Source organism: Fusarium fujikuroi, chromosome FFUJ_chr07, assembly GCF_900079805.1.
Source record: "Fusarium fujikuroi IMI 58289 draft genome, chromosome FFUJ_chr07".
NCBI lineage: Eukaryota > Fungi > Ascomycota > Sordariomycetes > Hypocreales > Nectriaceae > Fusarium > Fusarium fujikuroi.
Genome location: NC_036628.1, coordinates 1,133,422 through 1,157,831, shown reverse-complemented (window position 1 = coordinate 1,157,831; position 24,410 = coordinate 1,133,422). Strand labels below are relative to the sequence as shown.

Below are 24,410 nucleotides of genomic sequence, written 5' to 3'. Positions count from 1 at the left end.
CCCGCAGGTCCTAAAAAATTCAGTCGATAGGCCACACAGATGCGACTAGTCACGGCGATTAAGGCCGACTATCGTCTTGTGTGCTGTTCCCCTCATAGCCCGGCCCCCACACAAGCACACGCACAAGGCAAACGGGCATGGAGTATCTAATAGCATACATAACTCATCATATCTCAGTTTCTGAAGGTCTGACGCTGGTTTCTGCTCCACAGATACTATCAGTCGCATTGACGAAATGCAGACGGGACGGGAGACCTGGGTGAGCAACTTGTCTGTGGATTACGCTGCGGGGAAATGGCCGCAATTTACTGACATGTCGAGATACAAAATGCTTCAATGTTGGCCCATAGTTCTGCGCTGCAACCCATACAAACGTGGGCAGGGAGCTACATGCACAGGATGACAGCACAACACCGCATAGCACAGTACGATACGGTACTGAATGCACGGAAATCCGCCATTAGTTACACGCCAAGCCCCTCTTTGGTCTCTTTCGCTGTCTCGTCAACTGGACCCTCCGAGGTAGCTACGGACAAAATTACAGATGAGTACTTAGTCGCTGTGAGGCCTTGAAAGAACAGATGGTGGTGTTACTGGCCGCGCCACCCCGGCAAAGCTCAACATGAGTTGCTGTAGAACGGTTACGGAGTACGGCACATGGAAGAAAACAGGCAGTTGACCAGAGACCGGCAGTAGGATACTGTGACCTCAGTTGGCCATACGGGACACCCCTGCGTTGTTTATGCAGAAACCAGCTCCTGTTGGTACCACCACCGCTGATCCTGTAGTTCAGACCCGTTGCCGATTGGCGCTGATGCAGTATGGATTTCTAGAAACGAAGGAGATCAAGAAATGGAGTGAGACCTTCACCCACCGTATTGGGACTGGTAGTGCGAAACGGAGGATTTACACAGCCAACTAAAGACAGTGCCTGGCGACAAGGCAACGATGAGTACCAATGGCTTGGAGCACAGATGCTATCCTCTCACCCGCCGCTTTGCTGCATGAAGTTTGATACGCAAATGGGAACTGCATTGAGGGAAGAGAAATGAGGAAACCCGTCTGATGAGGATGAAGGCAAGAGATCCAAGTGAGGACCCTCAAGGTCGAGCCCAGATGACCATCCTAGAGCCAAACACCCCCGTCATGGACGAGAACTAATGCTCATAAGAAGCCGGAGGTCCCGTCCCGCTCAATACTTGGAAGTGAGCACTGTTACTGCAATCAAGCCACTCGTTCGTTCCTCTCAGCCCTACAAAACTACAGCCCGTCCCCCTTCCCAAAATTGCCATTGAGGCCAATATCATCTGCACAGGAGTTGAATCTTTTACTTTGGAAGCAATTCTTGAACTTTCACCAACTGTCCGGAGAATTCAACCAAGTATCCCACCCAACTCTATCCTCTGGAGCAACTTATCATTAACAGCCTCGCCAGCCACCGCAAGGCCATATCAACTCGTCCACGAACCCAAATGGATCATCAGGAGGTATCTCGTCGAAACGGCGCTGCAAAGCGACCAAACACCAACCTGAAAGTCGGCGCCAGCTCGTCAGGACTTGTCGACCAAGCCGACCCACTGTGCGAACACAGTTCTGTTCATAATTGTGCGAATCTGAGTAAGGACGGAAGTGGGCTTTGCATCATGTGCAAGGCTTCGCAATGCGGTTGAGGAAACCTTTTGTCGACCTTGGCTGGCCGTCGTGTAGATCCCTGGTGATGGTGAGCCATTCCTACAGGACCCCAGGTCTTGTCTTAGCGCTCCGAATCGATCGAACAAGGCAACCTTCAGAGGACATCTGGAGATAGGCTTGTAACCGACGCGATGGTTCGGATTATGCGGTATGGGAGACTGGTAGGGGTCTGCCTGCAGATACGCACACACACTCACGCAATCATGTAAGACATCCGTCTGTCTTGATGAAGAACCTAGCTAGACATGGCTGTGGTTCCCACGTGCTGGGGCGTAACATTGGCAGGGTTGATTGGAGAATCGGAAAACATAATGCGGGAGGGGTGAGGCTGATGGGCTTGTAAGACAAGGCACAGACGTATATGAACCTGGGCCAGTGAGAAATCTCGATTTGACGACAGAGAGTGGATGAAATTGGGGTCCTGTTTTTTTCCTTATCCAGCCAAGTCAGCATATAGCAAGAGATAGTCTACGTCTACCACGGCGGAATCTACCTATCGACCCGTAATATGGCCGTGATCTTCAGGATGTGATGTGGTAGTGTAATTGACATCTATTAGTTTATTGTTTAGCCGCCATGTCCAACTTAGATGCCACTACTCCCGTACTAAAGCCACCTAGGATCTCATTAAGCGCTGTCAATCGACCACTGAATATGATGCAAAGCTCCAGATCCGCCTGTGCTAGTTGTGGGATCACGAGGCTAGAGGAGATAGCGAAATGACACGCAGCCTTCACAGAGAGGGCCAAGAGACTAGACGCCCCATGAGGTGACATGTGTGTTGTCTGAGTGGTTCTCTTATTCGTAGTCAAGAGAAAAATAAGTGAGGATCGGTCACCAGTGACAGATACGATTCATACCACACTCATCAGGGGGTCATTCATGGCATCTGCAACTCGCTCCCTTGCCCGGCATGATGCTGTACTGTGTGCTATGTAAGACCGAAGACGCAGAGATCGATGGACGAAGCAGGTTTTAATATCGGGATCCGAAATAGACAATATATACGACATGCATATTCTCAAAAGGACCGTGGTGCTTACGCCGTAATGTATCTCATAGCCTGGAAGCAAGTGCTACTATCCCCGTCCCATTCCCTCCCAGATCCAAACCGTCAATGTCGTGATTGGACTGAGAACGAGATACTGAGACTATTCGTGAGTCTAAGCCTCATAAAGTTTATAGACTTTTCCTGTGTGAAAGTGGCTGAGCTAAAACGGGCGGGGTTTGCGAGACCAGGCCTGTTAGTTGAGACTCGAGAAGAATATGATACGATATGATCTGATGTTTCTTACCGTTTCTTTGGTCACCAACTACCTAGTCCATTATTCTCCATGTGTCGTGTATGTGACTATCCAAAACAAGTCAGTAATAAACTTGGCTACCCGCGGGTTTTGGCCCTGGCGGACCGTCTCTGTAGGGCGTGGACCGGGCCGACAGTGAGAATTTCGCAGAGGGTGAGATTCTGTTAGTATATCTAATGATTAATAATAATTGGTCCATGTGCGTTGGTTGTTGAGTGTCCAGTTCTAGTAAACTGCTCGCAGCTGCAGTGCCATGTCCCCTTCATGTCTGTCTCACAGTGACAAAAGTTGCACTATTATATGATACATGTACATGTATCATAGGTAAGCTGATGACTGCGCATTGAGCAAATACCTCTTTGCGGCTTTACTTATTCCAAGCGTTTCTCTACATGTTCCAGTCATTGCTCAGCCAAAACCTGCACGTCACCAGATGCGGCTCAGAGAGATCGACATTAGAGTGACCTTCGACCTCCCCTCACGACTCAAACAGCGCATATGCAGGCCGCCAGAAGAGTGTGAGAATCTTCCCAATAAGGCAAATGCGCGTCCTTTAGCCCGTGTTGATCAGCTGTGCAGGCATGGCCAGTGTAACAAGGACATACACATAAGAAATGACAGGTCTCACCCGCACGGAGATAGATGTAAGAAAACCGAAAACCTCGATCTCAAGTGACCAGGATACTTGGAACTTTAGGAGAGGCTTGGCAGGCTCATGGACTTTATACCCTCACTACAGGCCTCAAGTGTTCAATGCACCCCAACGGCTCGGTCCCGAAGCTTTGGAGGCGATGTACAATAGAGGCTAATAAAGAGGGTGTGAAGAGAGAGGGAGGGAAAGGGCCAATATTTTATCCATTTGTGGATATAACTGCCTCTAAAAAAGCCAAGCAACTTCGGCGAACTTTTTGGGTCTTTTTAGTTTAATTTTTTCCCTTTTTTACCACGTGAGTAACGGTCTTGCAGGTGTGTCCAGTTTTTTCCAACTCTAGCTTGAGCCAATTGCTCGTTTATTAGTCGCCATTGGAGGAAAACGTTCTAATGAGGCGAAAAAGATGATGTACTTGTTTCGGTATGAGAATTGCAACTTCATTACTAGCGGGTGTGGTTACACGCATCTCATGTTCAAGGGACGAGAGTCATGCCTCACACCAAAAGGCAATGCAATGCAATGCAATGCAGAGAGTGAGAGACATGCTCTACGTCTACACACACACATACACTGCTGGTTAGTTAGTGGACTGCACACATATGCAGACATCTACAGATGACATACTACAGTATGGTAAATACCTATCGTACTGTATCAAGCCTCAACCTCATTGGAGTTGATGACATTTGCATGAATCTTTGCAAGGAACATGGCAGAAATAGCTGACATCTATCACCTGCACCATGCATACCAGTACTTACACTATCGAGTCAGTGGAGGTCAAGAGAATAACGACCGCCGGCTAAGACGTCGCCGCTGAGTCAGTCTGCACATGTAAGCAAAGAATCAGCTCGTTCAAGCATTCGATGCCTCTACAACAGCAGCTGATCTCATAACTACGTGGCCATATGCACAATCATCAAACTCGCATAGATAAACTTGTCATGTGTCGTTTGGTGTCGTTTCGTGTCGAATTGGATTTCAATGACTCTATCAATGTGATGTGAACATAATTTTCTAAACTCCTCAACATTCCGAGGCTTCCGCCTCCAAGCCCAGAACCAGACACCATATGCGTACGTACGCAGACAAGTCAAGGCGTACGTACGTGTACGTAACCGACATATGATGCATTCAGAAAACTCCGCGCTGGGTATTCCATGCGCCTCATCGATGACCTGCAAGGAATCAAATAGCTACACAGTAGCCAATCTCGAAAAAGACGTTGCCTCGCAGCGAGAATCTCGCCTCAATAAAAATCTCCAAACGGCCATCCCCTAAGAAGAACAAGGTATCATAAGTGAAGTGAAGGATAATTCATGTCTGTCAAGGGACAGGCTGGGTCGTGTAACCAAGTGATTTTTAATGCATCTAGAAGAGAGCAACCATGACAGCGACCATGGCAGCACCGACGAAGCCTGAGGAGGCGATGAGGCCACTGGCACCAGCAGTAGGCACGGTGGAAGGGCTGGGAGCCTCATAGCCAGGGCTTCCAGGAACATCAGTGCTGCTGCCAGGGACGGGGAGCTTGGTGGTGGTGTAAGAACCAGGAGCAGTAGGGCCAGCCTTGGTGGTAGTGTTGCCAGCAGGGTAGAAGGTGGTCTTGGCAGAGGGAGCCTTCTTGGTGGTGCTGATGGTAGGAGTGCTGATGATAGTGGGAAGCTCGTGGCTGGTGGTGTTGACAACAGGCTCGTAGACGCTGGTGGTAGGGGGAACGTAGACAGAGGTGGTGGGAACCTCGGGCGCAGCAGTCGAAGTGGTAACGACAACCTCGGTCGAGGTTGTGGTACGGAGGGGGCAGTCGGTCACAGTAGGGTTGCACTGAGTAAGAGTGATAACCCGGGTAGTGGTCGAGGTGAGTGTTGTGGTATCCAGAACAGGAGCAGGAGGAGCGTAGTCCTGAGCAGCGGCGACCGAGGCGCCAGCGGCGGCAATCATGATGCTAGAGAACTGCATGGTGATGGTGATTGTTGGTGGTTTGAAAAAAGAACTGTGGTGGTTTCTTCCTAAGATATAGCAAGAGATTCTTGATGCGTTGAGCAGAAAAAGACTGTAGGGTGCAAAGCACAAAGAATGTTATCAAGAATCGTTTAATGAGTGTATAGCACAAGGCTGGAAGAGTGATATCGTGAAAACAAGCGCACTTGAAGAGGTAAACAAGAGGAAACCAAGCAAGGCGCCTGGGCGGATACCGAGCGCAACTTGTAGTTTTCGCGCACGCTGCGGGACTTAATCTCTGTCCATTAAAGACCATCCATCCATCCATCCATCCATTCGCCTGTCCATAGGTACCCTTGCCTGCCTAGCAGTCAGAGCCCTGGTGCGTTGTCACCTCATTAGCCCCCAACTTGATTGGCGTTGTTCCCCGTACCGTCCCTGGAAGTTTATGAGTTAGCCCCGGCATTGGGTCCCAATGGTTTTCGTCAGTACCACCACACAACGGTACCTTGCATTGCAGTCATGAATGTGGACGGTGATTGGATCCAAAGGCAGCTTAGAACCCGGTTGAGGATCCGGCAAAACCTTGGCTACTGCGCTTTTGACTGGCTTGTTCCTGAGCTAGAGTGCTTACCCCGGTCTAGCTCCATTCTGGCCTCTGCTCCCTGCAAAAGGAAGCATCAGTCACTGGCAAACTGTCTTCGGCTGCATATCCTCGGCCAATCAAAGCTTGCCAGGCTTGCAGGGACGTGTTTTGTTGGAGCCAGCAAAGAACTTCTATTTTAGCATCTCCCCTTTTGCGTGGTTTGTTGTGTCTTGACCAACTAACTGTCATTGTTGTAGAAGTCGGTGTGGGTTTCGTTGCCATGCAACCTTGTGTCGACAAAGCTGTCAGTCTAGATGAGTCAAGAGAGACAAAGAAGAAGAGAAATTTTCAGACCCAATATCATTGTGCAACTCGGACTGTGCTCTGCAATGCGACCAAACTAACGGAGTTAACTGCAAAATTCGGTTGCATCGCTGGACACACAATTTCCCGGACCCATGGCGAGGACCAGAGCGTCTCATTCAACGTCCCACGATGCAGCGGCGTGGGCAAGGTTATGAAACGGCTTGCTACAGCGCTTCCGACGAGGGGATTGTTCCGCCACGCGAAGATAGGCTGGTGGTGAGAGGAAAGGAACTGCAAACCAATCTCAGACAAAACCCTCGTGGTGACTTGGCTTTGAGTGACTTCAGAGACAGTCACAGATGCTTCAGTTAAAGTGCGTGCACAAGGCTTGAAACACTTAAAAAAAAACGCCTCCAGATCTTGAACTGGCGCCGCCCACGGATAATGGCAGCCACACCGAAGACCACGGCCTAGTCCAGATGAAGGGAGAATGTCTAATTGGCTGTTAAGGGGTAGGCCCTTGGTTATTGCGAGCGGCACGACTTGAGCCAGACTGGTACAATACTGGATCTGCAGCGGCTGTTGTCGCCAATGGAATAGTCCTGGCGCAGTGACTTGGTATCCGTACACCGCATCCATAAGAGAAATAAATATCATGCAAAAGAGCGGCGACTAGCCGATGGTACTCTAATGATAGATCTCGACTGCCTCTCAAAGTCATGCCAAGATGCGACTATCATCTGCAGTGTCGATAAAATAGATTGAGAGTGGGGTTAACACGAAATTGCCGTCCTCTGAGGCGAATGATAACATGGCTTCCTTTGCGAATAGTTGTTGTTGGAGGCCGGGAGACGCGGGTAGTTGCTGGTGCAGACGGGTACGCGGCTATCTTTAGCTCGATGGCTTGATCGAATTGAGGATCGCTTGGTCTCAAGTGGAAGATAAAGGAGTTTCAGGATATATCACGGGCAGTTGGACACTGCCCTTCGCTGTCCATGCGTTGATAGTGGACGATTCCGAATCAAGATGGCGTCCATAGTGTCCGTGGGCATCGCATCCGTCAGTAGCGGCCAACAAAGGACGGACAAGCCCCAGGCCTAGGTAGGGGCATTCTTTTAAGGGGGGATTCTTCTCAGGGGGTTTGATATCAATTGTTGATGATAATGGAGAGAAGGACATTCTGAGGAATCAAAGAGACAAAGAAAGATGAGAAGAAGAAAAGGAAAAACAAAGGAAAGGAAAGGAAGAACTGACGACATGGTGGAGAATCTCTTTCTCTTCTTTCGTAATGCAGTTCAAACAGCCTCACCCTAACATCATATCACTAACACGAGATGTGTATCAGCCACACAAACGATACATGTACACTTCAGTCACTGTATTGTCTGTTTCTGTTTCTGAGAGTATTGCATCTTCAGTTGGCAACTCCCGTCATCGGCAGTCAGAAAAAGAATCACCAAACACTTTTCTGACATCCAATGTAGTTCGAAACCCTTCTCATGCATTTTTTATTTCCACTAAAGCACTCTCATGCATTCAGGAGATCCTCCTGCAGCAACAGTTCCAAATGCCCCGCCCCCGCATCATTCCTCCAACTGAGTCTCCAAGTTGGAGCGCTATAATTAAGGAGTTCGGTTCCCCTATTTCTGGGCGTCCAAGTACTCCGCCTGGTATTTTATGAGACACAGTACCTAGGTACCTTGCGACACCTTATGCTTACGTAGCTGATGAGGATAGCTCCATTATCCCTACTACCGTTCCATTGCTTTGACAGTTGTCCAGAGAAACCCAACCGCATTCCATAACTCCACCAGATAATGCGAATACCCTGATGAACAACTCACACAATCTCTCTACTAATCAAATCAAACCATATCAAACTCTTATTTAATATTTAATCCAACATGACCAACCTTTTGACCGACCCCGCCCTCTTTATTTTCACTTCTTTGACAGCTGGCTCGTCCCACATCGTCACGGCCACCTCACGTCTCGAGACCATCCTACGCGCCAACCGGGTTCCCTTCAAAGCCGTCGACATTGCCGTCGACACCAAGGCTCGTTTGCTATGGGGCCGAAGAGCCGGTAAAGATAAGAGCGGTCGCCCGAGGAAACTTCCTGCCCTGGTTCAGGAGGGTTGGGTTCTGGGCGTACGACAAACATCCCCTTTAGTACTACCATGGGTCGTATAGCTGATGCATGTCGCTTTCTGTAGGACATTGTTGAAATCGAAGAATGGAACGAATATGGCGAGCTCAAGGAGCATGTCACGATTTACTTCGACGAATTCACCATCCCCTCCATCAACGATAAGCTTCCCGAGCCCCCGCTGAAACGGCCTATCGACCTTACCGGCGGCCTTCTTGCTTCCATGACCCCTTCGCCTGTCGCAAAGGCTGTAGCAGCTGCTGCCGCCAGCGCCGCTGCTGCTCCAAAGCCTGCTCCTGCTGCGCCTCCGCTACCAGCAACCAAGGCCGCTGCATCTTCTGCCACACCGAAGGCTTCCACAGAACCTAAGAAGGAAGAGAAGGCCCTACCTGTCCGATCCGTCGCCGACGAAGCTGCGCAAAAGGCTAAGGAACTTCGCCTGAAGACTCTGCGAGAAAAGGTCCATGGTAAGGATGGGGCGAAGGCTAAGAAGGAGGACACAAGCGCAAAGGAGACTGGGAAATCTAAGGAACCAGAAACTCCTGTCGCAAAAACCGATGGTATCCAGTCACCAACATCCGGTTCATGGGCCGAGACGGATGCAGGACGAAACACTATTCAGAGTCCGACAAGTGGCACTTGGAAGGAAAGTGGTCCAGGTTCTATCTCCTCCTTGAAACGGGCCAGTGTGGAAGTGAGCCCAGACGAGGCCAAGGCTGTGGAAGCTAAGACGGCCATAAAGGAAGAGCCCAAATTGGAAAAGAAGGCTGAGACAAAGTCGGAGGATGGTGATTCGGACGACGATGAGGAGGAGACCGAAGAGGAGGAGACCGAAGAGGAGGAGACCGAAGAGGAGGAGGAGGACACTGATGAGGATAGTGACGAGGACAGCGAAGACGACGAGAAAGACGAAACAGACGATGAGCAAGAAGAAAATAAAAAGCCTTCAGTGACGCCAGAACCCGAGGCGGCAACAGCAGCAGCACCTGCAGAAGCTGCCAAAGATGACAAGCCTAAAGAAGAGCCCGAGGGCATCAAGAAAGAGATCAAGAAAGACTCTCACAAAGATTCGAAGAAAGACCTTAAAAAGGACCACAAGAAAGATGTCAAGAAAGACACCAAGAAGCCAGTCAAAAAGGATACCAAGAAGGACACCAAGAAAGACGTGAAGAAAGACCCGAAAAAGGATTCCAAGAAGGATCATAAGAAGGACTCGAAGAAAGATACTAAGAAAGATACCAAGAAAGAAGTCAAGAAGGATGCCAAGAAGTAAGAGCGATATGAGCAGAACGAATCAAGGAATTTTGCTTCAATGTTGGTTCTAGTCAGATGAGGAATAATAGTGTACAGAGTCTAGTCAAACTCAACCGATATACCACCATGACATTAATAACAAGAAATACCCAATCTCCCCTCAAACACTCAATATACAAAAAATGCTATATAATGCCGTAATGGTCCATCCATCCCCAACTAATATAATCCATCGTCATCGCTGGCTGTTCCATCTTGGAATCCCATAGGTGCCTTGCCCTTACCCTTAGATCTGCCATTCATATCATCCACCTCGTCCTCTTCATCACATTCGTCGCCGCTCGTCAATGCAATCGCTTTGCCTTTGCCCTTGCTCGATCCTGAAGCAACCACCTTGCCCTTGCCCTTGGATGATGTCGACGCCCCTGAGACAACACGTTGGACTGGAGGTGGTTTGTTTTCCGGCTCTTTCTCTCGGACTCCCTCGAAGGTTGCCCGGACGTGTTCATAGTGAGCCAGTTCGCCAGCACTGACACTGGGCACGAGCTCATCGTTAGCTGCCAGGAAGTCTTCTTCCTGGACCATAACGGCAATGTCTTCAGGGGTGGCGTAGTGATCAAAATAATATGCCGTGGAAATGGGATGTTGAGTTGTTGGATCGGAATTGATGGCGCGAATCTTGTTGTCCACAGCTGTGGCTTGCCGTGTAACGGCTTTCAGCATTGCATCACTGCAAAGGGCATAGAAATCGGCACCGGTATATGTGAAGGGGAGTTTCTCTGCCACTGAAGCGAGGGATACTGATGGATGAAGTGTGAATCTGCAAATAGGTTAGCCACTGTTGTTGTATTAGAGGAAGATGGTATCAACTCACTTTCTGGTCAGAGCTTCCAGAATGGTTTGTTGCTTGTCGTTGGTGTCAGAGACACCAAGGTAAAGCATTTTATCAAATCGACCAGGTCGCAAAAGGGCAGGGTCCAAAAGATCTGGTCTGTTGGTTGCTCCAATAACGAAAACACCGCCGCCGCCATCATCACCTCCAGACATACCATCCAGTTCTGCTAGAAGCTGGGAGACAATACGGTCCATAACACCACCACTGTCGCCTTGGTTCCCACGCTTGGGTGCCACTGAATCCAACTCATCGAAGAAGACGACGCAAGGTCTAGCATCGCGAGCACGTTGGAACACGCGTCGAACGTTGGCTTCGGACTCTCCGATATACATGTTGAGAAGCTCTGGTCCCTTAACACTGAAGAAGTTGAGACTGTATTCAGTAGCGATCGCCTTGGCCAATAATGTCTTTCCAGTTCCGGGAGGACCGTAGAACAGAATGCCTGATCGCTTCTTCATACCCTTCGCAAACAGCTCAGGGCGCTCGAGTGGTAGTTGAATGGTCTCAGTAACGGCTTCTTTGACGTTGTTGAGACCACCAACATCATCCCAGGTAACATTGGGGATCTTGGGTGCACCGATAGAGTCAGAGAAGTTCTTGCGAGCAGCCTCGACGGCAATCTCAAAATCCCCCTTGGTAAGACAGCGGGCAAGAGGGCCACCAGCGACTTGCACATCTCGTACCGTGATAATCGTGTTATCATGCGTATTCTTGGCTGAGAGCTGCTCCAGTCGTGACTGTTGAGCGATAGAGGCACGCTCAACAACATCAACCAAGTCTCCAGCCACAAGTGCAGCAGTCTTGAGAGCGATTGAGTTGAGGTCGATCGAAGGCTCGAGGCTAACACCCCTATCACTAATGATGGATTTCAGAATAGACTCACGCTCCGCTTCGTCAGGGGCTGTCATTTCCAACTCGTGGGTGAACAAGGCTCGAACGCCATCGGGTACTTTATCGACCTCATTCGTTGTGGCAATCAAAACTCGTGTATCTTCTAGAATCTCCTTGATTGTTGATTCGATGCGATCAGCAGTGAGTGCCTCGACGTGCTGAACAAGTAAAGCACAGCAATCAGGACCACAACTCATGGCACGTTCGGCTCTCGTCCTGAGAAAACCCTCAGTTTTCACATCGCTTCCACTACCGCTTCCCTCGCTGAGTATATCATACGCGTCGATTTTATATGTATGAAGACCCATGTCGGAACAAGCGCCTGACGCTAGAGTCAACTTTCCAATATTTCGATGTGTTGACGTTAACAGAATTGCGACAGGAGGCATCTTCAAATGAATCGCTCTAGCGCTAGTGGCTGCTGCGATCAACTCCCTCAACTGGCGCCTGAGAGGTGACACATATGGCAACTCGGGCTCCTGAATTGGAGCAGGGGTCGACTCCGATGCCTTCTTGGGTGTCTTCTTGAGACCAAGGTAATATTGCCATGTGCTCTGCTTGATACCTGGTATGCGACTTGTTTCGAAGCCTGAACCATGCATTGCAACAGATGAACTATCAATGCACGCAACTGATCCCCAGAAAGCCTCGGCACTTCCATCTTCGTCCTCATCAGCTTTCTGGATTTGAATATGTCCAACTTTGAACCATGCTACGCTGTCGAACTTAGAAGGTTGCTTTCCTCCCTCCTGTCCACCGGCAGTGAGTGCCATCACATCGTCCACTTCGGATCCTCCTGCGCCAGGCATCTCCTGGAGCGTACGGCCAAGCTCAGCGTCGACTGGGACAGCGATAAGATCGCCGCTTCGAACAAGGCGAATTTTGTGTGCGAAATACCGTTTGAGGCCACCCAGAACGGCGGTTTGGAAAGCTCGTTCAGCAGAGATAGGAGTTCGAATGTGGTGAATAGTAATATCCCGAGCGTAAGGGGGGCGAGCTGCACTTGTAAATCGAGGGATTGTCCCCTTGCCTTGATACGACGCCTTTTTTAAGGGCGCAAGACGCAGATAGGGTGCATCGTCTAGATTGGCCAAGAGGATAGGTGAGGCGTAGGCCGTGGGGCTGGCGGGCCGCTGAATCTGGGATTCGAAGAAAGACAATCTTCTCTCGCCATGTTTAGCGCTGGGTATTCTGGTCATTGGCCGTTGCGAATAACCCTCAGGAAGACCATAGACTCGGACGGGTCGCCACTTGGCAGGCTCTGACTCAACTTGTCCAAAACTCCCGAGGCCAAATGCACCAAATCCATTCGCAGGGGGTTCCTCTGCAGCTTCTATTCGTACCCAATCCCCAGAAAAGCATCCAATACGGCTCAACGATGTCACATCGACATAGATTCGCGCTTCCTCGTCATCTTCTAAGGATGGCTTCGGATGTAAAAGGTCTGTCGGAATTTGTTCCATCAGACCCTGTGCCTTGAAGAGACGACCTCGAGGTCGGTCTGGTCGAGCAGTGGTCGCGGTGAAATTGGAGAAAACGGAGCCAGGCGTTGCGATTCCATTTGTTTTCCTGCCACGAAGTGTTCCAACCGTCATAGGCGTGCCTGGCTGTAGTGTTGATACACCGCTGGCATTGGTAGTGGGCAAGGTTGGCGCTTGCAAAGAAATCATATCGTCCATAGAATCATCTGATAGTTCGTCCTCATTGTCGAAATCAGACATATCTGGCTCGGTTTCGGTCGCAGACTCCATATCCTCGGTCGTCATTCCTGACTTATCGCGATCCTCAGCTGCAGAGTAGAACTGGTCGTTGCTGGTATCATCCTCATCCTCGGGTACACCATTAAGCTGTTGGCTAGCGGTCATCGAAGCAACGCGACGTATTTGCTTGGTATGGACACGACCGCGCATGAGAATGATCTTGGTTGACTCCGTTAAAACACCTTGAGCAACAGGCTCGCACAGCATGATCTTTCCGGGGTTCGGAGGCACGTGTGTAAGAGGATGCGGCGGAAGAGGAAGTGGAAATAGATCGCCTGCGTGTACAACCTTTAGACTGCTCAGGGCAGCTCGAAGAGAAGTCACAAGACGCCCATCCGGAGTTGAATCGGCTCCTTTCGCCTTGGAGCTGGCAGGGTGGTCTCGGAAGAAGGTACCCTCCCCATTCTCCAGTCGTTTCGTCAGCTCACTCTCGAGGCTCACAAAGACGGTCTCGAGAGGAACGGGCGCCACGTCAAGCACGAGGATCTCGATTCCGCCGCGGCTGTGACTTGATAGCTTAGATGGCGCGACCTGTTGTAACGTCACGGCAAAGCTTTGTAGGGAAGCAGAAGAAGGTGAGAATCGGACGGTCGAGGGCGCGAGTGCAGAAGACTCGATAATGGGTACAATTGACCATGGACTGTTGGTAGGGTTGGCATTGGGTATCCACGGAGCGATCGCAATGTGGTGGACGTCTTCGGTAGCGCCTTGGTAGAGTTGAGCTGAGATTTCGTTCTAGCATTGACTTGTAATGAAAGATGTGCTTCACTTACCGTTACCTAGATGGGGGAAGAGATCTCGAAAGATGTCTTCGGATACTATGCCGACATCGCTCTTGATATGATCGTCAAGCACCAGTTTTGCCGTAATGGCAGGCTTGTCCTGACGCCGTCTGCGGTTCCTCCGCCTGTTTGAAGTCAAAGCTGGCTTTGAAGAGGACGCCATCTTAAGAAGGAGTCAAGCTTGAGGGAATGTGTTAAAGTTTGCGGAGGACGATATTGTAACAGGAAGCTCGAGGCGCAAACGCGGGGATCACTGCATCGCTTTAGGAATCCTTCAATTGGTAAAATCGCAAGGTCTGGACAAACAAACAAGAAAGAGCAATCTCGAGTATACAATTGCGCGTAAACAAAAAAAAAAAAGAAACCCCAAGGGGATGAGGATGAAGCTACTGACTGTAAGGTTGAGATTAAGAAATTGGAGGTGGCTTTGGAGCTCGGCAGCGGCTCAGAGCGACCGAAGCAGCAACAGTGGCCTGCCTCGGCTTCTCCCAGCTTTGGCTAAGGTTGGTAGGTGCTACACGGGGTCTCTGCCGCTCCGAGATACGTACCGAGACCGAGAAGCCCGTGAGGTGCCCTGAACGCGGAGAAGCGTGCCCAACAGCAAAAAAATAGAAGATGCCAAATGGAAGTAAACTCGTCAAATAGTCCCCTAAGCTAGAAAGATACCTCGTCTAAGTCTTTTTGTCATCTTGGATGAAGATTCTACCCAATTTTTCCTTCAGTCTGCTACCAGTACCTACCTAAATCTACAGGAGGGTATTGGTCAGCAACTCCAGAGCCCAGCGTCTCCAGCGTCTCCAACCTGGGGTAAAAAGCCAAGTCCAGGGTTGGTCGATTCGTGGCGAGACCCTGCAACGCTTCAATTGGAGAAACGAAGCACAGCGCAAGATCAACAGGAGCTGAAAATACTAAGCTTATCTTGCATGAGGAATGACACAAGCGGCATTGGATACTTGGTCCTACTTTGTTCAGGTCTAACTTATTCAAGTATCTTTAGTATCAGCATCATGTAGACGAAAACAAAATCATATATCATGGACCTCTAAGTAATCGTTTACGACGCCAGACGCGAATACGGTCTTATCATTTCCCCAGTCGTATAAGCAAGCAGTACTCAGATAAAGAATGTCACACGCATCATCAATTCTTGGCCGTTGGCAGTGTCTATTGCAGCATGATCATCCAAAACATACAGTACAGTACAGCTGAGAACGCAAATTAGATGATCTCTTAGACCCCTTTTGACAGCCTTCACATGCTTTTCAGCAAGGATCATCGCTCATTAAAGTCGCAGTCCCGCCACAAATCCGGCTGTCTGGCCAAAACTCTGCTTCTATCGACTTCCCATGACGCAACTCCATCTTATTAGCAACCATTCACAGTTGATTGCCCTGTCACTTCCCATGATTAAACATTGCCGGCCTGTTTGATGAATTTGAAACGGCGTTTACCCTTCTTTCTAACCATCACAAAAGAAAAGGCTCGGTCTAGACTGTCTTGACAGTTTCTCATCATCACGCCAGTCCCTGATACACCGCATAACAACCGAGACTCAAGTCAACAATCGGTCTGTCCGTTAAGTGGAATATTGGACGTACACCATCTGATCTATTCTCCTTATGATCCCACCCTCTTTTTATCGATCCTTGACCTGTTCTTGCATTGGCCATCTCCGTCCTGGATTTGTATCTCCGTAATCCTTTATAATCAATCCCCTTTCCGACATGCGAATTGTTTCTTGAACAGTAGTAGATCTCCCTTCCAAGGCGCATCTCAAGGCCGGCAGTCGTCCAATCGCTCGACTACCACTACCTAGGTACTTGTTCTGCACAGCCATAGCCATATTATCATCTGGTGTCTACACATTCTCTACTGGCCGAGTCGGTCATCATAATCCATAATTGCATAGAAACTATGACACAACAACAACATGGCTCGTCAACTGCGACGGAGGAGCATCACCCAAAAGTTGTTGGCAAGAAACTCGCCGAGACAGCCGTCCAATTCACACAGCAAGCTGAGAAGCTCTCACACCAACACCCAACAGGCGAAGACCCCGGAGTTGCAATTGAAGCACAATTTGTCACACCCCATGATCCTGTCATCATCACTTCAAATGGAAAACGACTCCCGGGTGTGCCATTGCAGGAGGCGCATAAGCTCAATGTCCTGAGGGAAGAGCTTCAAGGCAAGCCTGAGAGTGTCGAAATCAAAGCAGGAGATGAAACCAAGGAGAAGATATCCAACATCGAGAAGGCAAACCCCGAGCAAAAAAAGGTTGTTCAGTTGCCTTCGGAACAGAATGGCGCATCTCTACAAAAGTCCAACAGCAACAGCACATTGCGAAAGCAGACACCCCCTTCTCATACCAATCCTCTCTTCCCTCCACTGCCGCTCTATGGACCTCCAAATATGCTGCGCAATCTTCAATGCATGTTCTTTCGAATCAGCGCATTCTTTCTCAGCCTGGCATTTCTCGGAGTTATCGTCTTGGGCTCATTGTTTACGACGATGCCCATGATCTGGAAGAATATCTGGTACCGGTTGACTTTTCGCGATCCTGATTCTGATAGGCCGTTCTATGAAGAGGAGAAACGTAGAGCTCAAGCAAGACACGAGCAAGAAAAGGCTTGGAAGCAAAAATCATCAAATGGACGAACGCTAGACAGGATGGAAAATGCTGAGGAATTCCCACCAACCGAAGGCGGACCAGACCCAATCATCTGTGACGTCGCATATTATGCGCGCAGGGTTGGTCTAGATGTTGAGACATTTGAGGTCCAGACCGAAGATGGATTCATCATCGACTTATGGCATGTTTACGACCCCAAGGAGTATACTGAACTCGAGGAAAGCCTGAGGTCTGATCTGGGGCCGGAGGTATTCCAACCCCAGAGGAAGAAGCTCAAAGACCCATCACAGAAGCCAAAGTTCCCCGTGCTGCTCATGCATGGTCTCCTACAAAGCTCGGGTGCTTATTGCTGTAATGATGACGACTCTCTCGCTTTCTGGCTGTGCAAGTCTGGCTATGACGTGTGGCTTGGCAACAACCGTTGCGGATTCAAGCCCAAGCATGCACTGCTTGAGTACAGCGACCCGAGGATGTGGTGCTGGAATATTAGACAGATGGGTGTTTTCGATCTTCCCGCGTTGACGTCGCGAGTCATCACAGAGACGGGTTTCGAAAAGATTGGCCTTATCTGCCACTCCCAAGGTACAACTCAAACCTTTGTCGCCTTGGCCAAAGAACAACGACCTGAGCTGGGAGAGAAGCTGACTGTATTCTGTGCTCTGGCCCCAGCCGCATATGCTGGGCCGTTAATCGGTAAAATGTACTTCAAGTTCATGCGAATCATTTCGCCAGGCCTATTTCGTCTCATGTTTGGCATCCATGCATTCATTCCCTTCATGATGCAAATGCACAAACTGTTAGATCCCCGTTTATATGGCTGGCTTGGCTACAAAGTCTTCTCGTTCCTGTTTGACTGGACTGACGTCCGTTGGGATCGTGGCCTTCGCAATCGTATGTTCCAGTTTGCGCCCGTTTACGTCAGCGCCGAGTCTATGCGGTGGTGGCTTGGCCGAGAGTGCTTTGCCAAGCACAAATGTATCTTGTCGACGAAAGAGATTGTTAGGGCTGAGGAGCACATGGATTCCAAGGGAGACGGACGACCCGTGACGCCAAGGACCTCGTCGGCGCTCGAAGCTCATCGGAAACATCCCAAGGGCTCTACCGCGTGGTACAACAAACAAGCACCACCTATGGCTATGTGGGTTTGTGGTAACGACGATCTTGTTGACGGAAGGAAACTGCTCCGGCGGTTCGAGAAGGGCCGCGAGCCTCATGTCAACCTGGTCCACAGCAAGGTGATCCCTGAATACGAACATCTAGATGTCATCTGGGCGATGGATGCGGTCGATCAGGTTTTCAAAGAAGTACGTGAGGTTCTATGGAAGACATGCAATGCACGCGATATTTGCCGCGTCCCTGAGGGTTGTGAGGCGGTGCTACCAGAAAAGGCGAAACTGTCTGTCAAAGAAGATATGGTAGAGGAGTGCCAATCGAGTAGCAGTGGCGAGACTTAGAAAGTGCTCGAAGAGAAATAACGATATACACGAAGCAATACACCGAGATGAAAGACGATTACGGAGATACACGGAACACAAAAAGGATATACGGATTGGAGCATTATGGATTGATATCATATTACAGATACCTCTGCTTGGTTTTATGAACATCAACACTGTCAGATGATTCGAGTTGAACTTCATTATGGGGTGATAGTGTTGTTTAGATGGCGTTGAGGTTGGTCACATTACGTTGAATACCGAGGCAACGAGTTTAGACAAATCATTTGAATCATGGATTAAGTTAGTATTAGGTGATGTCTCATCCTTAATAGTACCTGATCAACTGCAGTACTCAGTAGCAACTCTACGATGTTTTTATACCGAAGAAATAAGATCACGGCAAACGAGAAAGCATCGTAGGATGCGGTAGGTGTTTGAATTACCTTATCTTGTACACTAGTCGTATATTCTACAATTCATCGCCTTTCTTAGGTGGATGTTGGGCTCTTTGCCTGTATTAACACAAAATCATGGTGCGGAACTCATGGTTGAAACCGAATGCACCCATACTTAACCCATGCGTTCAGCCTCCTCCAGCAACTTGTCAACGCTGAATCTTGAGTCGCCAGCTGCGAACCAGTTCAGCAGCTTCTTTCGCTCCTCAGCCCTATCCTTACGCTCACCAGTCAGCTCGACTTCCTCACCATCCCAGCCACCATAGAATCGCTGTAGAGACATGAGGAGCCACTTGGCGTTCTCTGGTGTAACCCCTCGATCAGGCAGGACCTGGCCCTGCATCAAAACTAGACCTCGCTCATCGGCAAGGTCGAGGTGGTGTGTGATGGTAGTGTGAGGCTGCGCAAACTCGCCTCGGTTCTTGTATTCAGCAAGCTGGGTGAACAGAACAGTGCTGGTCTTGGACGCAGCATCAAAGGTCCACTGCAGGAAGTGAATCTCTGCGCCCTGGGCGGGATGAGGCACTGGGAGGACGAACTGAGGTGCTGTTCGTGCAGCATCCTCCATGGCCTTGTATGTAGACATAGGGATTACTGCACAGAGATTCTGCTCAGATGAGGCATGTCGTAGACGCCAGATAGCTGTAAGCTCCTTCTCTGGGAGCTCCCGTGCCTTGGGGAGGTCAATGATGTCATTTAAAGACTTGATAGCAGGCTTATCCGAGCCGGTTGGAGGGTATTGAGGTGGAGTGGTAGGAGGATCGCGAGGGTCTCTTGTGGGTTGGTCTTGTCCAGGGGGGTTGTCGGCATTGGGTTGAACAACTGGAGTTTCGGGTGCTTGAGGAATTGTTCCAACTGGAATCTCAATGCCACTCTTTCGACGCTCAGCATCGATTTTGTCAGCGTAAGCTGCCTTGAGCTGGTCGATGCTCTGGAGGCCCTCTTTTTGAGCCTTCTGGTTCAGCTTCTCCTTGTACTTCTCGACGACGGCTTGCGAAGGTTGGGTTGTTGCAAGGAAGCGAATATCGTGAACTTGAGCCCATCGTCGCTGGTTGATAGCTCGGGTGGTGCGTATGGGGGCGGCTACAAGCCGGCGAAGGGCAGGAATTCGTAGTGAGGCCATGTTGGAGGTCAATTGAGTCGACAAGCCACCTGTGGACGTGTCGAGCTCAGCTGTGTTGATGTGTTTTGAAGGTCGATGACAGAGAAAGAAATACAGGGGTTGGCCACCAAAATTCGCTGTCGTCACTCAACCCAAGATATACTGTAGTGGGGCCGCGTCTGCGGAATGACGGGACAGCCGGCTTCGGAGTTTGGCATCCATGATGACAAAGAGGGCTTCAGCAATTGGACCAATCTGATAAGACTTATATCAAAAACCTCGAAACCCGGGATATATGTATGCACTGAAGAATCTGGAACTTGTTTCACAACGTCTCTCATATTGTTTTCTTACCTTTGACATCACTCTACAGAAAGGCAACTACAGTGCTCAACTACCCCTCCATACAACTTCACCGCTTTTGGTGGGCATCAACTTTCTGCCACTTCACTATCGCAAACTCGAGGGGCAAAGTTGCAGGTTTCTCTTTATAAGTTGTTTGGGATAGGGCGAACAGTTGGCTTTGTATATCGAAAAAAGACAATCAAAAGGCTTGCGCGGTCTCACACTGTCTTATCATGACGGACTTTAGGCAATGGGCTCTTGAATTTGTTCTGGCAGACAATGAGGGGCAACAGACAGCGATAGCCAACAAGGCTGCCAACGGTACTTTAGTCCATCCCTGCTAAATGATGCTGTTCTGACTTTGTCTAGAGATTCAAACTGCGGCGGCCAATACGAACCCTGTAGCTCGATGGGTCGAAGCTGTGCAGCCTTGGATGCCAGGTGGTGGGAATGAGGCTGAGAATGAGACACCAGATTGGACGGCGAGGGCAAAGGGTGAGTCTTGATTCATGCGCCGTGGCATCGGTCGTGTCTAACTTTAACAGCGCTTGAGTTTTTATCACGGACGTTGGATTTCTTAAGCAGTGATATTCTGAAACCCAGCCAAGGTAAGCTCTTGTACAAAACATGAATACGATTTCGTCTAACAATTGATCAGTGAAACTTTTGGTCAGCTTCTTCGGAGCCATGTTCGAGGTCGATCATAAAGCTGGAATTATGCCCTCCGCAAGTGCTCTATCTAGGATAGTCGCCATGAAGTCCTTCCAACGGCACATGGGACACGACATTATCCAGAAGGTGTGCTCTCTCAAGGATGACTTCCCACGCCAAGTATCCAAGACCAGACTCGAAATCTACGAGCTCATACGACTACTCATGACAACCCCTGGTGTCGCCAGTGACTTGCAGAACACACACGGCTCGTCTGCCGGCTTTATGCTCGACCTGATTCAACTGTGCAGAAGTGAACGAGACCCCGAGTGTTTGATGGTGTGGTTTGATATCTTGAGATTGTTCATGTCTGAGTACACAGTCTCTCAAGACGTATTGGAAGAGGTATATGGTGTTTTCAAGCCATATTTTCCCATTTCACTCCCTCGAGCATCTCAGGTTGCAATCACCCCTGAAGAGCTGAAGCTAGCACTGCGAAAGTGCTTTTCAGCAAACCACTTACTAGCTGATAAGGTCTTTCCATTCCTTTTGGGCAAACTGGATCAGGGCGATGCTGTGACGGTCAATGTTAAGGTTGGTAGAACCCATTCTTTTAAGGGAGAAGTTAAGCTGACCGGAAATAGCTTGATATCCTCAAAACTATGCAAGCCTGTCTTGATGAGTACAGCCATCCTCAGAAAGCAATTGCCCCCTATGCCAATCAAATATGGGGCAGCTTGAAGTATGAGGTTCGAAACGGAGAAATTGAAGATACCATCTGGGGCACATTGGAAGTTCTCAAGTCTCTCACTCGACGACTCACTGGGGATAGCCTCCGCGACTACACATTATCGGTTACCCGAGACTGTGTACCAGATCTTGCGACAACCATGTATGCCTCATCCGCCGGCCGACTCATGGTCAGTGTCTTGAGCTCCAAGCCTAGTGCTTTTGTCTTAATGGCTGCCCCCGTCATTACACATATCAAAGAGAACTTGCGCCATCCAAAGGCACCTGTTCACACCCAGGACCTTCTGAAAGTCTTGCATGTCATCCTAGAAACTCGTTTCCTGTTAGTTGACACAAATATGGCCACTGAGGACCGGGAGGATTTTGCTGCCATCGACAGTTTCTTCAAGTCTCTGTATGAAGATGTCTTCAAGAACCCTGTGAACCTCGGCTCTAAACCGGATGCCTCTTATGATGATATCAAGGTTGCTACGCAAGCCGTCCCAGGAGCTGGAGTTTTGGTTTGTCAGCGGCCTTCAAAGTCATTGGATCTCTCGGAAAATGGTGCAAGCGACATTTCTCAGCGACTACTTCCCGAGCCAACTTGCTCAGAAATCTGCTCATCCCTCTTTGCCATTCTCAAGAAGTCGGGTCCCGGGTATACTCGATCATCTGGGGGCGATGAACTCATTAACGATGCTGCCCAGGCTCTCCAACGGGCTATTCGGTACTTTCCTCGTGGCTTCAATGGTCTCGTGGATGGGAGTTTGAGCATCATACGCTCCAGCCGACAAAATGGCAATGTTACCGATACGGTTGAGACGATCAAGACTCTTGGAGGTTTGGTTGCATACCTGGGCTCCTCAGAATTACCTTTCACACCACGCGACGGTTTCGATCACTTCATTTACTCTATCCGCGCATTCCTGTCAGAACTCTTTGATTCGCTCGAGTCCAAGTCAGATCCTGAAATTTGGTGTGCCCTGGTCGCTACAATCCAATCCACGATTCGATATTTCAACGACGCCTGCTTGGCAAAGAATCCCGACAAAGAATTCTCCATCGAAGACGAGCCCTTACAGAAGATCGGCTCTACGTACCCTGCGCTGAGTCTGCTCGGCGGGGAGACAGTAGCTGAGTCTTCTCCCGGATACCATAGCCGAGTCTCTCAGTCAGCCTCTGTAACCGAGATAAGAAGCGAGTTCTTACTCATTACCCTGCTCATTGCTAGGCAACTCTATCGCCGAGCAACCAAGGTAATTGATACACACCCTCAGACAGGCAAACAAGCTCTGAGTTTGAGTGATGACTTCGCCAATGTCGATGAAGTCTCTGGGCACCAGTACCTTCATCTTATATCCACTCTTGCAGGCTTTGTCATCCACGAGTTCAGTGAAACTCAACAAACATCACTCAAGGCCGAGAGTTTTGCCATTAGCCTCTTCCGTGATGAGTCGATTACGGTTCCCAAGACGGCGCCGGAAGCCCAGTCAAGCTTGGAGAATGGCTCGTCTTGGAGTTGGTTAGCGTCCGAAGCACCAAATGTTCTAGCTTTTGGTATACTGCAAGCTTTGCAGCCATCAGCAGTATCTCGCCTGGTAAGGTCACTGTGATCACAACCCGTATTCTTTATTACTAACTGGGTTGTAGTTTGACATTGGGGTTGCCCAAGAGTTAATTCTCAGCGGGTTCGCAGCGGACACAAACTTTAGCAGACCAGTAACTCTTTCCATTTTGACTATTCTAGCAAACAAGTTCAAAATTGAGACTGTCCCAAGTCTTATAACAGCTCTGGAGCAACGATCCTCGAGTCTGTTGCCCGCATCTACGTCAGAAAATGACGCCTCTCGCTTGGAGCAAATCACTTCTATTTATGCCCTTGTTGCGGGAATGGTCAGACGATATAGCGGCAAGGAGGCTAAGACACTATTAGATGTGGTCAAGGAGTCGCCTAAGGATCCCAAGCTTGGCACTGAACTTGCTCGGCGACTCGAAATGATCGTGGCCCCCCAGCAACCGCTTACCAAAGAGTGTTACGCCATAATCAAACCTCTCTGGACCCAGAAGGTCTATTTCCAACTTGTCAGCCCAATGTTACAAGCCGCTACTGGAAAGGAAGCAGAGGTCCAGGACCAACACGTCAAGGCGAACTACAGCACCGCCATGTTGCTCATGGTTAAGCACATGAATTTCCCAATTTATGAAGCAGATGCAGACAGCATCCTTCGAATCTCGATCGCCGTTGCGCAAAACAGCGGCATCGGCCCTGAAACCAAGGCGGCCCTGGACGTGATTAAGAATACACTCGCAGAGGCTCCTGAGAAGGGCAAGGGGCATATTCGAAGCATCATCAAGATCTGCAGCAGCGTCTTCTCGCATGAGCCATCATCCGCATCTGCTGATGTAGAGACGGAGGGTGCTTGTGGCAAGCTTGCGCTGGAGATCGTGGGGAGCCTACCACAGACATACGACTCCCAGCACTTGATACCACATGCGCCTCAAGTGCAACGACAGTTGACATTGGTTTGTGGACACCGCGTACGAGAGGTGAGAAAGACAGCACGATTGGCCCGGGCAGCTTGGGCAGATCTTAAGTAAGATGACGAGCTGTTTATTACATAGAGGCAATGTGATAGCTAGAATATTGGGACTTGATCTCCTTTTTCGTGATTGGCGCTAGATAGGTAGCCGGGAAAGGTTCATATAACAAAGAGATCATTCAGAATTGGACAATAATTCAGCACAAGAACCATAGCCGGGCCTTCTGCCGGAGTTCTGACAATGTCCTGCCAGTGCATGGTATCAATATGGTTCCCTACAAACGCCATACTCTATATAACCGCTTCTCA

General features: G+C 49.5%; 7 protein-coding genes; 4 read left to right on the top strand and 3 right to left on the bottom strand.

Annotated features, from left to right (window-relative positions):
• Nucleotides 1–1,472: 1,472 nt before the first annotated feature.
• Nucleotides 1,473–2,312, top strand: FFUJ_08728 (uncharacterized protein; the record flags this gene model as incomplete). XM_023580537.1 has 3 exons in its annotated part: nt 1,473–1,617; nt 1,932–2,031; nt 2,264–2,312. 3 exons carry the CDS (start codon nt 1,473–1,475, stop codon nt 2,310–2,312), a joined length of 294 nt encoding a protein of 97 aa, XP_023433298.1.
• A 2,707-nt stretch (nt 2,313–5,019) lies between these two features.
• FFUJ_08729 (uncharacterized protein) lies at nt 5,020–5,604 on the bottom strand (the record flags this gene model as incomplete). Its single annotated transcript, XM_023580536.1, has 1 exon — nt 5,020–5,604. The coding sequence occupies one exon, from the start codon at nt 5,602–5,604 to the stop codon at nt 5,020–5,022; it is 585 nt and encodes a 194-aa protein (XP_023433297.1).
• A 2,778-nt stretch (nt 5,605–8,382) lies between these two features.
• On the top strand, nt 8,383–9,899 carry FFUJ_08730 (related to cylicin I; the record flags this gene model as incomplete). XM_023580535.1 has 2 exons in its annotated part: nt 8,383–8,628; nt 8,694–9,899. The coding sequence occupies 2 exons, from the start codon at nt 8,383–8,385 to the stop codon at nt 9,897–9,899; spliced, it is 1,452 nt and encodes a 483-aa protein (XP_023433296.1).
• Nucleotides 9,900–10,099: 200 nt separating this feature from the next.
• On the bottom strand, nt 10,100–14,371 carry FFUJ_08731 (probable peroxin-6; the record flags this gene model as incomplete). XM_023580534.1 has 3 exons in its annotated part: nt 10,100–10,700; nt 10,755–14,148; nt 14,200–14,371. The coding sequence occupies 3 exons, from the start codon at nt 14,369–14,371 to the stop codon at nt 10,100–10,102; spliced, it is 4,167 nt and encodes a 1,388-aa protein (XP_023433295.1).
• Nucleotides 14,372–16,122: 1,751 nt separating this feature from the next.
• FFUJ_08732 (related to triacylglycerol lipase) lies at nt 16,123–18,294 on the top strand (the record flags this gene model as incomplete). Its single annotated transcript, XM_023580533.1, has 1 exon — nt 16,123–18,294. One exon carries the CDS (start codon nt 16,123–16,125, stop codon nt 18,292–18,294), a length of 2,172 nt encoding a protein of 723 aa, XP_023433294.1.
• A 555-nt stretch (nt 18,295–18,849) lies between these two features.
• Nucleotides 18,850–19,857, bottom strand: FFUJ_08733 (related to F1F0-ATPase complex assembly protein ATP11; the record flags this gene model as incomplete). Its single annotated transcript, XM_023580532.1, has 1 exon — nt 18,850–19,857. One exon carries the CDS (start codon nt 19,855–19,857, stop codon nt 18,850–18,852), a length of 1,008 nt encoding a protein of 335 aa, XP_023433293.1.
• A 557-nt stretch (nt 19,858–20,414) lies between these two features.
• FFUJ_08734 (uncharacterized protein) lies at nt 20,415–24,159 on the top strand (the record flags this gene model as incomplete). XM_023580531.1 has 6 exons in its annotated part: nt 20,415–20,502; nt 20,551–20,676; nt 20,727–20,789; nt 20,840–21,426; nt 21,477–23,159; nt 23,212–24,159. The coding sequence occupies 6 exons, from the start codon at nt 20,415–20,417 to the stop codon at nt 24,157–24,159; spliced, it is 3,495 nt and encodes a 1,164-aa protein (XP_023433292.1).
• Between the last annotated feature and the right edge of the window lie 251 nt (nt 24,160–24,410).